Genomic DNA, 18,752 nt, shown 5'->3' with positions numbered 1-18,752 from the left:
CATTGCTACATATCAAATGATCATATCATCGCTTCGGTATTCAGAAACAAAAACAATATATTTTTTTAATATGTTCTCTAAATGTGTATTTCATTTCTTGATAGGTATATGAATAACAAGTTTAATGAATTCATATAGAAAATAGATTGAAGTTAGTACTAAAGATAAGCTAATTACATTTTTTTTCTAAATGAATGTGTTCATTACCTTGCTTGGTTTAAAGTCTGAAAAGAGCATTCCAACAGAATGAATGTAATGAAGTCCTCTCACAAGATCCAATCCAAAGTCACGAACAGCTTGTTCTGGAAAATGGCCATCTTGTGACAAGATGTGCTCGAGACTACCACCTAGATTTAAGAAAACAAGTGTGTTTCATACAGAAAGGTAAATGAATTACTAACTAGAGGATTCTCAATAATATTGTGAGTGAATGAAACGGGAGAGGAATTAGTCAACAATTTTGCATTCAAGCTACAATTCTGTTTAAATAATTTGTTTTGAAAAGTACGACTAGTTGAATTAATTCCAGATTAGTTATCTTATTATTATTCCAACATCAGAGGTGAACAAATGATTGGAAAAAAGGGAGGTGATGATGATAGTGATGGTAGTGATAATGTGATGATAATGATGCTGCTGTGATGATGAGGATTGTGGTGATGATGATAATATTAATGATGATGATGTGATAATGATAATGATGATGTTGCTGCTGCTGATGATGATGACAAGGATGGTGATGATGGTAATGATGATGGTAGTGGTGATGGTGATGATAATGATGATTTGATTTGAATCTGTACCACACAAGTTCCAGGGCAAGCCCTAGTTGGTTTTCATTTAAGTTAAACATGAAAAACATTTTATTTGTCGGTGGGGAAATCAGTGCCGGTTGAGTGGGTGAGATTGCACCAAGCAACAGTCAGAAATGTTGAGTGGTCTGAATGGCCCCGGACCACCCATCCTACTGACAACACTCCACCTTGCAAGTAATGAAATGGTGAAAGGAACATGAATATTATTGTGGAGAGCATACAAACTCAAAATAATACCTGTACAGAGCTCCACAATTAGCCATAGGTGATTGGTCGTTTCGTACCACTCGTAGAACTCTACCACGTTGGGATGACTCAATTCATGGGTTAATCTGACCCGGTTGGTGACCTCTGACCTTCTTGCTTTATCAATACAATGGATGGCCACAAAGTTCACTGACCCCTTCCTCCTACCTTTGTACATGGTGGAGGTTTCAGTCTGTCGAATCTCATCGTACAGGATGAAATTCTCCATCTTAATAGCTTTTCAGATCTATTTCTCTAAAAGAGAGAGAGAGAGAAAAAGAAAATGAATTCCCCAAATGTTTTGCTTTTTCCCTATTGTACCAATCAGTGTTCATCTTTCATAAAAAGTAACAGGTTGACATGATATCAAGAATGATATTCTGTTTATTCAATTACTGTTCAGAATGATCATTTTTAAGTTAATTTCAATGGAGCTGAGAAACATTGGAGGAACATCGGTATCACACGGATGACATTCCATATGAATTTAATTTTTTTTAAACTCTCTTGTGATTGTGATTTATGTATTTGTTGGGGTTGAAGTCACCATCACTGGCCTGCATTAATTCCTATGTAATCCTCCCATGTCATATTCCAATATATTTTGTCTGACCCCCAAAATACATGTGACTGAATGTTCACAGATAATCATTTTCTTTTAAAAATAATCAGGAGTAAATACTTTAAATCATTTTTTTGTTGTGTACTCTTAAAGTAAATCTTTACTTAAATTATACAGCTATCAGCGATAGATGTGGACCTGTTAACAATATGGAAATTCAGGCTGCTTGACAAGCCTTGAGGGATACGTCTTTTGATACTGCCTGTGCTTGCTGGCTGTGAGATTATCAACATGGCCTTGATCTTGGGGTGTTGGAGATTGAGGTTTTCTATTAAGTAGTTCATCCGTTAATTTCTTCTTTATATTGATTACTGCTTTTGCACAGCTAGGTAGCTCTGTATTTATCAGTGGAATCTCTCGATACCTCAGAAACCTGTTTTTTTTTTTTTCATCAGAGAATGGAGATACTAGGGTCACATGATTTGGTTCGGACAGGTTGTTTGTCTGGTCTCTGGTCTCTATTATAAAACAGCAATTTCTGTTATTTGGCGATTAATTTCATCAATTGTTTGAGAACAGTCTGAGACAATAAATGCTTGCAATCAGGGAGACCATGCTCAAATATTCCACCTTTCATACACATGCCGTGCAAGATCATGACTGATGATGGGTTCATTATTGTTCTAACATAGACTAAGGGAGATTGAGCTAAATTGAAAAACAAAGCCCAAACAAGTGCTATCGCGGATGTGCATGAAACTTGTATGGGAGCGTTGGCTAACTTTTCAACGCGTTGCTGCCGATATCGCTTCCATGATGCAGTATGGCAGGTCGGAAGAATCCTCTATTTCTCTCTCCGTAACTGTACCCCTGTAGGGTGAATGCGGCAATGAAACCAGCTGGATTTCAGCCAAATTTTTGTATCAGATTTAGCTTCAAAATCCAGCGTAATCCACTCAAAAAAGCTAAAATTTGTCAATAATTTGAAAAAATGTTGATAGCTCATTTCAAGTTTCGCCACATTCCTCTATCATTTTAGCAGGTTTGTTTTTTGATATCTTTTTTATTGTGATTTTTTAATCGTTTTTGAAATATGACTTGTTGACGTGTTCGGTTTTGGTGGGTGACCATGGAAAGCCAGCACAGTGCAGAACACAAAGCATAGTGAAGCCATAGACATACATGTAGGCTTTCACTATGAATTTCATGGATTTTCGAAAAAGTGTGATCTAACTTTGTGGACCAAAGTTGTGTGGAGATTTAAAAAAAACTCAAGCTCAAAAGATGAGATACTTATAGCAGATGGACGGAAAAATGCTATAGAATCGATCAGTATCATGTCTTACTCACATTTTTTATGATATACACTTACAAAATTATGATATCGTAAAGTTCTGATTTTTTCGGAACGGGCGCTTACTAGTTTACGGTGACAAATTTGCCAATCTTTTGTCAATATTTTCATGAATACTGAACTCACCCTCTACAGGGGTAATTTTAAGTCGCTTTTCATGTTAAGGATGTCAGATTTTGAAGATATTGAATAGTTTTTGAAGTATAATGACCGTCCGCGAGGTATGGACACATACGAAGTTTGGAATCACTGTGGCACTGCCATATTTTTGAAAGCTTTTAAAATTATTTTGGTCATAGATAGACTCATCAGTGGCAAATTGTGTAGAACGGATAGCGTAGCGTTCAACGCTAGCGGACATGTACACTTTGCTTATTACATGACATCATCCAGCCACTGTCGCGAGCCAATTTGTGAATGAAAATATAGTAAGCATGCGCAGTGCAAGCCTTCCAGTGCCCCACACAGTATTCGATCAAAACAAGTGTGCAATTCTCTATCACCTCGTACCAAAATCGACCTAGAATTTCACTTTTCTATATGAAAGGTATTCTCAGAGGATCAGTTTTCTCACCGATACCGCACATATAAGCAAATTTCGATTATGTCTTGCTTTTCCTTCAAAATCTTATGGTATCGTCAGTCGAGGCGCTGGTCAGAAAATTGGGATCGTCCCAGTTACAGGGACTGTCTCAGTTTTCAAAGATATCTCCAAACAAGAAATCTTTGAAAGTTAATTCACCTGTCAAGTGCTGACATCAATTGAGTGCGCAAGTCAATGTTAACATTGTCTTGTCTTTCCGTTGATGACCACAATCAAAGTGTTGATTATTATGGCAAAGTTGAAACAAGTTGACTTGACCTTGTCTGCGATATCCTACTGTAATATTGAAACATTTGATTTTTTTTTTACATATCATATAGACTATGTATATGAAACATATCAGGTTTCATAACAAGATTATTAGAAGACGTTAAGTCGTGAAAAATAGACGGTGAACTGGGGGGAATTGAGGTCACTGAATCTACTTTTAGCATTCTCAATCCCAAGAATTGCCATCTATGTCCCACAGGGGTACATGTAAGTGAAAAAAAAGGCCCCATAAACAAGGACAATCTCAGTTTCTCAAGACATGATTTGTCCTGGTTATGAGGATATCCTTGTTTTCTGGGATAATCCAAATTTTTAGAACAGCGCCTCTACTGATCGTGTTCGTTACAGTTTGTAGAATCTTTCACAACGTGCACAAAGTCAATTGATTTCCGGGTTTCGGAGCGTCGCATGAACATGCACGATATTGCAGAATTTCAATAATTTTCGATCGATATTGGAGTGATGCGATGATTGCGATCATGAACCAAGACCATGGAGGTGCCGTGGCCGAGTGGTCTAAGGCGCCCAACTATGCGTGGTAAGTACAGGGTTCGATCCCCGGCTGCGGCACCTATGTCCATATGCAAGGCATTTAATTGACAATGCTCTTTTAGATTTATCCTACATTCAAATAAATGCAGGGTGCGACATAAGCGCTTGCCCGATTGCCCGGGGCAAGTAAAAGTAAGAGTCGGGCAAGTGTTTTGAAGCAAAGACAAAAACTGCTTGCCCGAATCGGGCAAGCAAAATTCTCATTGTGAAATGAAATTTTTCAAAGTTTTCCCATATTTCACAAGCAAAAATACAAAAGAGAGAGAGAAAAAACAAAGTGAACAACTTCCCTCAATTCATATTGCAAGCCGGTAATTGCGCTATTTTCTTAAATCTACACACAAAGACACACACACACAAAGTCAGCATACAAACATTTACTAGCCGGTGGACATGGCCGGGCCTCCCGCCCGTGTGTGGCAGGCATGCAGGCTGTGCTTACCTGCACATCCCCGATCAAGCAGAGTCAACAATCTCACATGAAAAATATTTTTTCCACCAAAATAATCACAAAATCGACGGGAATTTGTTATAATTATATCGATTCTCATATCACTGATTTGGTGATGTGATCAGAGGAGCAAGTTATTGAGTTTTCAGCTTTGGGTTTGAGTCTTGAGATCGGTGTGAACTTGTAACTGTGTGTGTGTGATGCCGTGATGATTCACCTAATTTTCAAGTTTGACAAGGTTTCACTTTGATTTTTGTTTATTTTATTCTAAAACATTTTAGTTTTCTATCAATTTTAAGATATATAAAAACATATCTGTAAATTTTTTTTTAGATGATTGGATGTTTTTTTTTAGTTTGAACTTTCTTTCCTCTCTTTCTTTCTTCCTTTCTTTCTTTCTTTCTTTCTTCCTTCCTTCCTTCTGTCCTTTCTTTCTTTTTTTTCTTTTCAATCCAATTCATCCTTTCTTCTATCCTTTCTGCTGGCCTTTTTTGTTCCATCTATCTTTGTTTTCAACCTTTCCTTGCTTTCTTTCCTGATCCTCTCTCTCTCTCTCTGTTCATTTTTCTTTCCTTCCTTTTCATACTTTAATTCCTTCTTTTTTCTTAATTTCCTTCCTTCTTTCTTTCCTAAAATTTTTGTTTGCTCCCTTCTCTCTTCCTCTCGTTCTTCTTTTTGTTCTTTCTATCTGTCATCCCTTCTTTCTTCTCTCCTTCCATCCTTTTCTTTCTTCAGTTCTCTCTTGGTTTCATTTTTTTTCCCTTTTCTTTTCCCTTATTCTTTCTTTCCTTCCTGATTTTCCTTTTTCTCTAATTTTTTTCTTTCTTTCCATTCCTTCTTTCTTCATCCTTTCTTCTATCCTTCCTGAATTCCTTTTTTCATTCCATTTATCTTTATTTCCTAGCTTTCCTTCCTTTGATTCTGTGTTCATTTATTTTCTTCATTCATTCTTTCTTATTTCCCTCATTGTTTTTCATGTTTTTCTTCTTTTTATTCCTTCATTCTTTCTTTCCTTGAGATTTTCTTTTTGCTTCCTTCTCCCTTCCTCTCTTTCTTTTTGTTCTCTTTCCTTCTTCCATTATTATTTTTTTTTTCATTCTATCTCCCCTTCATTCTTTCCTACCTCTTTTTCATCCTTTCTTTCATTCTTTCCTTCAATGTTACTTCCTTCCTCCCTGTTTTTCATAATTATTTCTTTCTTTCAAAAAATGAAGGAAACCTTTTTCTTTCCTCATTTTTTCTTACTTTCTTTTTCTTTTTTGCTTTCATTCTTTCTTTCACACATTAATTCATCTTCCATTTCTTTCTTTTTCTTTCCTTTCTTTCTTTCTTTATTCCAAAGAATGAAGGAAACATTTTTTTCTTTCCTTTTTTCTCTCTCCTTCATTCTTTATTTATTTATTTCCTTCCTTCTTTCTTTCTTTGTATTCAGTATTATTTTCAGTGATTCTCTTTTTTATTTTATGCCATTGACATATACAAAAGTACATGAAAATATTTGATAGAGGAAATTAATCATATGGCATATTGACACTAATGTCAGTCATGGCAGGCAAATACAAGGTACATAGGCCAGTTCATGTTTAAAAGAGAGGAAAAAAGCAATGGTATATAAACCTGCACTTCTTTCTTTTGGAGTGGTAAAAACCTTTTGAAAGAGATTTTCCGGGCAAGTGAAATATATTTTCGGGCAAGTATTTTCCAACTATTTAGGAATTCACTTGCCCGACTGGGCAAGTGCTTCAAAAAAGTTATGTAGCACCCTGAAATGGTAAAAAAAAAAATTAATGCGTAGGTGTAGCTAGACAATGTGACCGGATATATTGTTATCGTTAGCGATACTTCCGCAAGCGGTCTAAAGAAATTATTTTGGCGACCACGTAGTCATGACGTCATGATGATGGACCAATCAGCGGTCTCCGAATAGCTGTGCGGAGATGGTCTATCCGAACTTGTACACAATTAATGGACAATTTGCCCCTTTTTTGTTCTCATACTCAGAGTCATACTACATGTAGTAATGACTCTGATGTAGTTGGATCTACATTCTATTCTACATACACACACCCAAATTGATTTGAGACGGACGTCGCGTCGATCCCCCCCCCCCCCCCAACCACAACAAACAATGTCAATGCACATAAATTATCTCTCAATTTGACATGCTAGAAAATCATGATACATGCCTTGTGCAGATTTCTCAGAAAGTCTGTCAAAACGGCCAAAACAATCATTCGCTCATTGTTCACCAAGCTCTTAGTCTTAGGTCCATCTGCATTACATGTACGTGCGATTGTTCTAGTCGAAAGTCTCATTTAATCGCCACGTTTCCGTGTCAAACCGCATTCGAATTGCACATGAAACACGTCGCTCAGGAATCACACACACTTACTGCAATTCATAGTCAGGTCATTTTGCAACGAGAAAACACATTTTTCAAGAGAGGAATACAAGTTTTTGTAATACCAGATAAGAAGTTATATAATATAAAAAGGACGAAAATATATTCTTTTCTTACAATTATCAATATTTCAGTCCAAAATCAAGCTGTATGGTTCAAAATGTTTCGACTTCAAAGATGTAGCCTTGACGAGGCGACGCGAGCCGTCGAGGGTGTCTTCGAAAAAAAATTTAAAAGAAATTTGGGTGGCTAGCTAGCATGCACGTGCACGAGCAGCAGAAGCCCGACGAAATCCTTTCCCGGGCGCTTCGGCCCCGCGCGGACTGACGAACCGGCAGAGTCGGTGTAGCTATAGCCGCGTCCGTCTTCGCGTCCATGCAGTTTACACGGCCGTCGAACTTTCCGGCTGCGCTGCTCTGTTTTGTTTGAAACCAATAATATATCCGGGACTTGCAACTCACATTGAGGCTTGAGTGACGTTAGAAATAGATCAACATCATGGATGAAGAAATCAACAAAACCTTTGAAGCCTTCAATTCTCATTTGGTCAAAGAGCAAGATAAGAGAGAGGTAAATTCACGTCAGCTCAGCGTTATCATTCCAACGTTGCCAGAACTGGCATAATTATGCTTTCTGGCACAATTTCGACCCTTTCACTACTTATATATGTATACATCATATTGGTAATAATATTATTATGTGAGAAGTGAGATTTTTTATTAATAATGTCAATGGCGACAATAGTCAAATATGACTAATCGCCACTCAAACCAACATAAGAAGAAGAAGAATAGTCTATAGTTTCAGCGTAATTCATTATGCCGGCATAATTAGACTTTTTTTCTGGCATAATATTGACCCTTTCAGCATAATTTGGGGCATAATTATGATTTTTTAAGCAAAGAATCTGGCATAATAATAGCATATTTAGCATAATTTTGATCTAGGCCCTATTTGAAGATTGAAGTCTGAAGACCTTTTTATTTTATTTTTATTTTTTTATTATTTTTTTTTTTTGCTTGTCAATTTTTTTTGGTGGACGGTTTTGCCCCCCCCCCTGTGGAAAATCCTAGGGTCCAAAACGGTTTGGCATAATTTTTCGCGATTTAGCATAATTTCGCTGCTCCCCTGGCATAAATAATTTGATTTTGATTTTTTTCACTAGCCACGCTGCATCATTCCCACTTGTCGACTTGAGCTCATCCCCCTTTCTTCCGTGGCCCTGGTGCTGGTCCCAGTGTTTCTACACTACAGATCCAATTTTGGGAATTTTTTTTGGATTCTGAAACAAATTTCCCGAAACTGAATCCCAAATTTCCCGAAATTCATAGACATATTTCCTGGAATTTTCAACTAAAGTTTGATTTTTAACAAAAATCAGGCAACACTGCTAGCCTATAAAAAAAAGTATCATTCAAAATCAAATGATGATTGGGTAAAAAAATCAAATGATGATTGGGTAAAAAAATCAAGGAATTTAACATTTTTTGGTTAACGCCCTCTTTAGAAATAGGAACAAAATTACGAAATGCGAACGCGGAGAGGGAGTGGAAAATTTTGAGCTACATATCGAGGTTCTAGTTGTAAACAATTGTTTAAATTTAGGCCCTTCATGATATATATATTACATGTAACGTTATAGAGTACATATTACAATTTTTACAAAGGTCTAACATGCATGAATTGAGAACCTATAATGCTATTGCCATTGGCATTGCTACATTCTAATTGTTTAGAGTTCAGACTAGATTCTAGATTTAGGCCTAATTCATTGTAATTGGATTTCCATGATTTTTTTTATTTCCCGAATGGAAAAAGTCAAAATTTCGGGAAGAGTTGAACTTGAAACACTTTATTGGCCCTGCTGCCCATGCCTGGTAATGGTCCTCGGGTCTGGCTCTGACTGAGCTGCTAGTCTAGACTTAGAACACTCATATACTCATTCAGTTTCATTTAAATCACTTGAACTGAGTAAGGATTTGGTGTGTATCCAAAAAGTTGAACATTGTATTGGTAATATTGCTTTAGAATTTGAGATATTCCTTCCGTTGATGAGTGGATACCAGCTCGAACGACCAAAGAAATGCGTGAAAAGGATATCTTTTTCTAGATTAGGCATGTAATAAGGGTGTAAAATACTAAAATACTGAAAAAAGGGTAGCCTATATATTTCATTAAGAAAGCTACATGCACTAGCGTACCTACGGGGGGGGGGGGGGCAGAGGGGGCAGACTGCCCCCCCTGACGAGTCAACCCATGCAAGGGACATATCCCTATTTGTCAAATTTTTTTCTGGTACGAAATCCTTTATTTGTGGTTGAAGACTTTTTTTTTTTTTTTTTGCTTGTCAAATTTTTTGGCGGACAAGATCCTTTTTGGTTGAAGACCTTTTTTTTTTTTGGTTTGTCAAATTTTTTGGCGGACGAATTTGCCCCCCCCCCCCCCTGTGGAAAACCCTAGGTACGCCACTGGCTACATGTTTACGGTCAAATTTTCGAGGGTGTAAAAGAGACAACTGTTTTATAAAGGATGCACTTTTTGCTCCAACACTACGTATTTAGAGTCCGATATGAGGGAGGTGGGGCAGTACTAAAGCTGATGTTTGGCTAAAATATCGCTGAACTTGTTTAAGGGGTCAATTTAGGGAAAGGGCCTTGTCATGGGTACTGTTTTGTTTCCAATACATGCTTAACTCATTGAGGATAGGGTTTCACACGCCAATATTTGTTAAGGGGTGCATTTTCAGAATATGGAAAATACTTGTTTTGGGGTCCTTTTCGAAACGCCATGGTCGTGCCTGGTATCTACTTGTCAATGGAATTGTCCCCCCCCCCCCACAGGCTTATTTTTTTAAGAATTCCCTTTTACGTTGTTATTAATTTCTCCAACTTCACAAAGTTACTACATGTAGGCCTCGTCTGTAACCTCCCCCTCTGCTGAAAGGAGATCCTTTCAACGGTTGAATATGATTTGAATAAATAAAGTAAAATCAGAGAAAGAATACACTAAGGAATAATGAAAGATAAAGCAACCAATAGTTAGTTTTGTATTATTTCAGTGAAATTATGCCTGGTTTAGATGCGTGTCTTCATGAATAAATGAGCAAGCTGACTATATCATATCCCTACTTATAATTTTGCGTTTCAGTATATGAAATTATATTAATTAACTTTGTCCTCAAAGAATGAAAAAAAATGGATTGATTACTAATGTAGGCCTTACGTGTAAGATAATCATTTGCTGCAACTTATTTCATTAATACATGTACAAGGAAGACATTCACACTTAGTTCTAGTACTAGTATGTAAAAAAAATGAAATATTTATGATTTCACATTGCATATTCATGAGAACGTAGATATAGCTGTTTTCAGAAAATTTTGCTAAACTGTATAATTCAATAACTTCTAAATTATCAGATTTGAAATTTTCAGCATTTTGCTTGGTGAATTTTACTTTATTTATATTTCATTCAGCCCAGACCCCAAAACAAAAAGATAATCCCTTTTCCAGCCCTTATTCTGGCCCCAACTCAAGTTTTCAAAACTAAATACCAAACTAGCTCTTAATTATACCCACTTATGACCTTGGATTTGCATCAAAATCAAATATTGCCATATGTATCCTCTATGGGGGATCCCCAATTTATATCATAATCATCATCATGAAATCATCATTGTTACCGTATCTGTTTTTTTACATGAAGAGGTTGTGCATCAGTGCATGTATACGTATGTTGTATTCATATTGTAAATGTGTTTGTACTCATATACCCCGAGAGGGGATCGATAGAGTGAATAAAATCATTCAAATTTATCTTACAAAATTTATAGTAATAGATCTACACCTATGAAATAGAAAGAGCAATTTTTGTATCTGCAGAAGTATTAGAACATTTACCCATACAAATAGGTCTAAAGTTAGATATCTCTCAGTCAGTTTTCTAAAATTGAGTGAATTCATTTCTTTACAGGAGATTCGAAATGTTGTTCGTGAACTGGAGCAAACTGGAAGGGAGATTATGACTGTTCTAAATGCTATCCATCAGGGTAGTGGAATCAAAGAAGGTTCGTTGGAATTCTGGTTTTGTGGCATTAGGTGATTTCAAGTTCATTGTTAAATTTGTTGGTGTCAAGCCAATTTTTACATGAGCACAGCTTCAAAGGTACAAAATCAGCCCTGGATTAACCTCACTAGGTGTAAAGCTATTTGTTTTGGATAATTTTTGTAAACTCATAGATGGGTGTTGGTGCCGAATTGTGCTTCCAACATCAACACCAGCATCTGAAACACTGAACTTCAAATCACCCACTGTAATCCACTGATCATTTTTACTGTGAAAGTGATTATTTAAACTAATATTATGTAGGGTCACCTTTTTTCCCTAGCTGAATGATCTGATAAGTCAACTATTGATTCACCCATATCAAAACAATGCTTATACCCCAGGGTGCTACATAAGCACTTGCCCGATTGCCTGGGGCAAGTAAAAGTTAGAGTCGGGCAAGTGTTTTTAAATTAAGACCAAAACTTCTTGCCCGAATTGGGCAAGCAAAATTCTCTCAGTAGAATGACCAAAATTAGGGTCAATATAACATATTGACCCTAATTTTGGTCATGGCAGGCAAGATAAAATCACTTTGGAAAAAGAAATGCAATAACAAGGTAGATCAGTTCATGTCAAAGAGAGAGAAAAGGTCAATGGTTTAAATAACCGCAAAACTTTTCTTTGAAGAGGTAAAAAAAAAAAAATTCAAGGATTTTTTCGTGCAAGTATATTCCAACTATTAAAAAAATTACTTGCTTCTAAAAATTTATGTAGTGCCCTGTTTATACCACATTGTGTTTCAATCTAATCAACATAAAATTGTTTTATATGAATCAAAATATGTTTTGTATTAAAGGTTAAAACTATATATTGATAAAACAGATGTAATCTATTTTGTCAAAATGATCCAAATGCTTTTGAATGACTGTTTTTATAATTTTAGTTTCTCAGATTTGCAAGAGAAGTAGGGAGCTGTTTCAAACTGTTAAATCAAAAATAGAACAACTGGCTGCTTTGTTCCCTGCAGATGAATATTACAGGTATGTTATGCTACGATTACAGTTGTATGCATAGTTTGATTTTGTACAAATTCCCTAGTATGTCATTATTCACAGTTCATTGCTCATAAGAAAAAAGTCCATTGAATTTGTAATTTCTGTTTAGATTAATTTATTTATATATAAACTTACATGTAAATATAAGTAAAGAAAAGAATTATGATTATTTTAATAAATTCATCAAATTTGATCACATGATGTTGACCAAATGGAGGTGTCATGGTTCTGACTCCTGTCTCTTAATCAGAGGGTCACAGGTTCAAATATTTCTCCATTCATGTCCTTCAGCAAGAAATTCATCCCTAATGTGCTGCACTAAACCCAGGCAAGGAAAATGGTTACCTGGCAATATACAGTTGCTCTGCTAAAGCCAGGGTGATTATACTCCATTTTTATAGAGACATCAGATTTTCACATGTTAAGCATAAGTGTTACTGTTAACTGCTGTATAACCAAGTAAACATATTATATTTCATGTTTGTTTTCTAGGTTCCATGATCATTGGAGATTTTGTATTCAAAGACTTGCCTTCTCAGCTTCTCTCATTGTCTATCTTGAATCAGAGAGATTAGCAACTAGAGAGGAAGTAGCAGAATTTTTGGGAGGTAAGATCGGTTTATATTCACTTGGTCTACAAACATTTGTTCTCAGATGTTGTACTAACTTGCGTGTGGGTAACGTTCCTGCTGTGATCTTTAAATACCTTGTAATTTTTTTTTCTCATAGTTATTCCATGTTTGAGTAAAATATCATATACATGTACAGGGGCCCCTGATTACAAGCTGTGCTTCTTTGGGGTCCCAAACCTGTCATATTATTTCAGTTCTTTATAATGTAACCATTTATTTTGTTTGTACTTTGCTCTCCTTTTGACTGGTTTGAATAAATTCAATTCAATTCATAGCTACCACATGTGTGACACAAATTTTGGTCTAATACCTGCTTAATCTATTTGCTATTTGATCCGCACAACACTTGGTCTAATAGCTACATTGTCTAATTCTTACTGAGGCAAATGCCCAGTTGGTCTAATTTACTGTGTCAAATGAAAATGTGGTTTCACAAAACCCTATTGACTAAGTGGCATTAGACCAAGTGGATTATTAGGCAAAAGGTTAGCAGACAATGGCCTAAATGAGAATTAGACAGAATGGTATGTAGATGAAGTGGCAATTAGACCAACAAGTTATTGGTCAAATTGGTTGCAGACAAAATGGGACTAGACCATCTGGGATGAGACCAAGTGGCCACTAACCAAAGTAATAGGCAATTTACTGTAAGAATGTCATGATTTAACTTTAAAACATTAATTTGATATTAAGTGCTGCCAGGCCAACCATTGCGATCCCTTGTTTAGGAGGTTGGGTCTCTTTGTTCACACTTTCCAACTTGTCCTTCCTGTAGGAATTCCAGAGTGTTGGCCCTTGGGGAATGGTTAACAAGATTCTTTTGTACAGATATTGTTAATAGTGGCAATAGTAGTTTTGGGAAGTATATGTTACAACTGGAATGAAGATTTGCCAAGTGACACCATGCTTTCAACTCATTTGAAATCCCCCCCCCCCCTTCTGAAAACATTTTTTTATTCATTTAAAATTTGTCATAGGGATTCCAATATGAAATGGCTTACAAAATACAAAATTTTGTTTGTTTTGTTCACGTTTTTGGTTCACTTTTTTAGTAGGTGGATAGCACTGTGACTGCACTATAAATATCCTGTTTTATTAAATCATGATTATTATTGTGTATTAACAGAAGTTTATGTTTTCAATCCATTTGTATTTCTGTATATCCTTTTGTTTCATAGTTACTGTCAAGAAATCTGATGGATTCCACATCGACTTAGAAGATTTCCTTCATGGCTTGCTATCATTAGGAAATGAGTTGGTAAGTGATTTATACCCAAAAAAAAAACAGTTTTTTTTCTGTAGGCTGCATATGTAATTCTAGTTTGTAATTCATTTCTAAGGATTAGGAAGCACTGTTGTGACTAGAATATTAAGACATTTTATATTCCCGAGTTCATTCTTATGTTGTCTTTATTTGTTGGAAATAATTATTGGTAAATTTGCGAACCTTGTAACCATTTCACTGCTGCAACCTTACTAAATAAATCATACTGCAGGGATGTTTAATTCTTGTACTGTCGATATGTATGAGCTAAACTGTATGATGATAAACATTATTCCTTTACATATGAAATGGATCTGCTTTCTGAAATAACATGGGACATGTCTTACAAAGAGTTTTAACTGATTTGATCAATCTCAACCATGGAAATCCGTCCGTCCCATTACTTCATGAGAAATGTATACTTCCTTCAGGAAACAAAGAGGGACATACTGATGTGGATAATGATGTGTGCATGAGTACAAATCATATATAGAAAACACTAAACTGACTTGTGCATTCTAGAAGTTTGGTTTTGCTGGCTTTCCATATTTTTGACTAATCAGATCAATCATAACGTTCTGTAAGATTGATTGGGTAGATAATGTGGTATGTTCTTGTTTGTATCCACTGGGTCTTCGAGCACATGGTCTTATTCTCAGATTGTCTAACACCATCATGACTAAACCCACTATCCAATCTGGTGTAACTCCTATTAGGTCTAGCTATTACTTGGCCTAACTCTTATTGAGTATTATGTCTAGATGGTCTACTTTTCACCCCATCATCTTTTTAGTTTGCACTTTTTTCAAATAGAGGATATAGATAAACTGGATATAGCCTAACTAGAATTTTGGCAAAATGGTAGTAGGGCTGAATGGCAATTAGAAAAGGGTAGTTAGACCATGCAAGTAACCTTGAGACCAAATGAAAAATAGACAAAGCGGGTGTAGACCAAGTGGCAATTAGCTGTTTTCATATTTGATTCCTATTCCTATTCACAGTCCAGACTGGCAGTGAACAGTGTCACAGCAGGGGATTACAGCAAACCCATTCGCATCGCAGCGTTCATGGGAGAGTTGAATTCTGGTTTCAGGCTTCTGAACTTGAAGAATGACTCGCTCCGAAAGCGATTCGATGGACTCAAGTACGACATCAAGAAGATTGAGGAGGTCGTGTATGATATCTCCATCAGGGGTCTGAGACCCACGGCTCAAGATGCGAAGGAACCGTCCATGGAGGAGACACCAGCACAAGGAGAGAAATGACCTTTGATGTAGCTGCTGGAGGAAGAAGAGTTGGGAGAAGGGACCAATGCATGACCATAAGCCCATTGCAGAGAGAGTTCCATTTAAATGCAACCCCGTAAATCAAGCGTTAATCCAGAATACACTCATTTCATTGGCTGAAGGCATAGGTGCATTGATTTTTGGGGTTTCCTTCAATTGCAATCATTTCTGCAATGGGCCCCTTGAAATGGGAAATTTTATATGGATTTTAACTTTGCCAAAGTATTATTGCTTTTGAAAGGAGGGGCTGGATACGAACTTTATTAGAGAAGAAAAGTTTTATTTGAGAGTAGAGGGTAAAACATTATCCTTCTTGCCTGTTTTTGTTTTCCATTGTTAGGTGACGTTTGCTACCCCTGAATGTGTTTGTTAATAAGCTTTTGTTTTTAGATAAAGCTATCTAGTTAATTGTATTTAGGTACATACTTTAGGTCCACAGCTTTGCTGCATGCGAGAATTCATGGAGACTTTCCCTGATCCTCCATCTCGTCCATGGTAAAATTTGAGGATTAGAACTGACAAGAAGCTATGCAGGATTATTGCCAAAAGCCACAGTTAATCTTGGCATAGACTTTTATTCAGGTACCTTAAGACATTCCAGACTAAACTTTTGTGTGACCCCAATCATGACATTTTTTATGCCTGTACTTATGACCAATATCGAATCGTGTCAAAATATTGATTGGTAGATGGATTCAAGCTGCCATGTTGGATGACAAGCAATATAAACCTGTGCATTAAGCTGTGATCAGTCATTGTTTTCAAGGGCCCATCTTACAAAGGGCTACAATTAATCCGATCAACCTTAACTCTGTGGAAATCCATCAATGTCAATTTTTTTTTTCCAAAGTAAATTTGTACAATGTCCATTATAAACCAGGGGAAGTACACTAATGTCTTAATAAAACAGTGGATGTATGAATATACAGAAAATATTTTTTACAGACATACATTTTAGATGTTGATGGCTTTCCATAGTTGTGGTTGATCTGATCAACTTTTTGTAAAATGGACCCTGGTCTAATGCACAGGGTTCCCATTGTTATGTCCTCCAGCATGGCTGCTTGTGACGTCATGTGGGAATCCTCTGTATGAAAAAAGGATAAAGTTAGGAGTATCATATATCTTGATGGGGAGCAGCCCAAAAATAGTGAAATGGCTCATTGGCAAATGGGGGCTCTTACCCTGGTAACTGATAATGTCAAAGTCTTTTTACAGCAAAATATGATGTGGAGTTTTCATTAGCCCAAGATACTTGATGTGCTTATGATACCTGTCTTTATTAGCAGCAGGGCAAGATGTTTACAAATTTGCTAACAGGTTTCCACAAGCTTCTGTAAATGAAAGCTACTGGGGTGATTTTTTCAGGTATTTGAAATAAAAGGGACCGAAATTTTTACACAGACATCTACTATAGAATACTTAATTCTTTTGGATTTTAACTTTATACAATGCATTTTAGAGGATGGTGGCTATGTGCTTCAATATGAATGCTTGCATTATTTATGGCCATTGTATGATTTCATGTGTTGGCGATTGTAAAGACAAGCCATTTAGAGGCCTAACAGTGATCGTACAGATGATCTTATAGTGCCCTCACAATGCCTTGGGGCTGATTGTACACTGCCTGTATTGTGTGTAAGGGCCATGTCCATAGATTTAAAATAAAATTGTATATCATAGCACTATAAACTAAAGTCTTAAAGCTGTATGATGATTGTGAATTTGTACGAAAATTATACAATCATTGTGTGCCACCCTGGATACGATCACCCTAGAAAACACCCTACGATGATCGTAGATCAAATATCAATAGGGTATATTAAAGTAGTCTTGCATCAAATGCAGTTTTTTTAATTTGCCTTTCTTTAGCTTTCAAAGAAGCCTTCAATTATGGATGTTCTTAGATGTGGTGAATGGAAGGTGGAAGAAAGAGGAATACTCATCAAGAAAAGGTAAACTTAGGCCAATTGTTATGAGACAAGCAAGCATAAAACTTGCATAAAAACGTCTATGTAAAGTAAGTTTTTTTTAATGAGAATGTTATCATTAAAAGTATTCTAAAACCTACAAAAAAACACAATAGATTTGTTTAATTGAGTTACAAAGTTTTATTTTAGTGTTGATATGTATTTGAAGAAATGCATCTCAATTCTTGATTTCTTGTGATGGATGTGGGGGCAGGTTGTTCATGACAGGCTCCACTGTGGTATGGTGCTTTAATATAATTTTGGAAATTTGTATTAAATTACCAAGATTTATCATAAATCAACTGGGCCAAAGTACTAGTCTGCAGGCACTGACCCTGAATGAAACTTTGATCAATAAGTGCGTCTCCACGCAAAGACTGGCACATACAAAATTTGCTGTTTCAATTCAGAGTGAGAGGGCCTTCAGTACACAAAGCATGAGTAGGCTGTACATTCAGACCCTTAACAGCAGACTACCAAAGTATAGTAATAGGAGAATTACCAGCCCATCCTATTTGTACAATACACGACCACCAATATGATTTATCTCATTCCAACTCTTGTGCCATGAAAACACTCCCTCCCTCCTCCAGATCAGCCTTAACCCTAACTCTCCCGGGGTATTTTGATTCTTGTCATTCCCGGGGGGGGGGGGGGGGGGCCGCCGATCGCGCAAGTGACGCAAAAATTTGCACGCTGGTAGTGTGCGATGTAATCTACAAGGCTGTCTGGTAAAATTTTCCAAAATAATGAGATTTTGTTTTATATGAATTAATTATGCTAATTTATGCATAAATCATACTTTTTGCTCCAATTCACTAAATAAAGCTCCTAGAATGCTAATTTTTGGTAAAAATATTCTTTGTAGAATTCTTAACAATCGTAATTAAAAAAAACTTCGGTTTGGAAATCAATTTCTTATGTATTTTATTGTTTTATGAATTTCTTATGTATTTCTCTGTTTTTTTACTTTTTGTTTTTTATCGATTTTTCAATGGAAATCGTTCCAGACTTAATTCTGATCATAAACAAGGCAAAATTAATTAAGTTTAATCAGTAAAAGTAGAAATAATGATACATTTATGAATTTTGGCTAAATACACAATTTGCATTGGATTTGTACATGAAATCACGTTTATGAGCAATTTTGGGTCTGACATGCACTTACATAATGTTGCGTAATGTCGTAACCGTGTACCCGGGCGTCACAAATTTGGTCTCAAAATTTGCGCGAGACTTGAAA

General features: G+C 36.2%; 2 protein-coding genes across 2 annotated transcripts in view; one reads left to right on the top strand and one right to left on the bottom strand.

Annotated features, from left to right (window-relative positions):
* The window catches only part of LOC129257464 (serine/threonine-protein kinase ULK4-like), a 30,338-nt gene extending 22,706 nt beyond the window's left edge, over window positions 1–7,632 (bottom strand). Inside the window, exons 1-3 of the mRNA XM_064096802.1 lie at window positions 7,373–7,632; window positions 1,053–1,316; window positions 208–347 (exon numbers count right to left, since the gene is read on the bottom strand). Coding sequence (XP_063952872.1) covers window positions 208–347; window positions 1,053–1,290 — 378 coding nt within the window. The 5' untranslated portion in view covers window positions 1,291–1,316; window positions 7,373–7,632. The remainder of the gene's footprint in view (window positions 1–207; window positions 348–1,052; window positions 1,317–7,372) is intronic.
* LOC129257465 (translin-like) lies at window positions 7,245–18,423 on the top strand. Its single transcript, XM_064096803.1, has 6 exons — window positions 7,245–7,825; window positions 11,228–11,321; window positions 12,246–12,342; window positions 12,850–12,965; window positions 14,168–14,247; window positions 15,255–18,423. The coding sequence occupies exons 1-6, from the start codon at window positions 7,754–7,756 to the stop codon at window positions 15,516–15,518; spliced, it is 723 nt and encodes a 240-aa protein (XP_063952873.1). The 5' UTR covers window positions 7,245–7,753; the 3' UTR covers window positions 15,519–18,423.
* The last annotated feature ends 329 nt before the right edge of the window (window positions 18,424–18,752 follow it).

The sequence above is a fragment of the Lytechinus pictus genome, chromosome 3 (genome assembly GCF_037042905.1).
Source record: "Lytechinus pictus isolate F3 Inbred chromosome 3, Lp3.0, whole genome shotgun sequence".
Lineage (NCBI taxonomy): Eukaryota > Metazoa > Echinodermata > Echinoidea > Temnopleuroida > Toxopneustidae > Lytechinus > Lytechinus pictus.
This window is presented reverse-complemented; position numbering and strand designations above follow the sequence as displayed.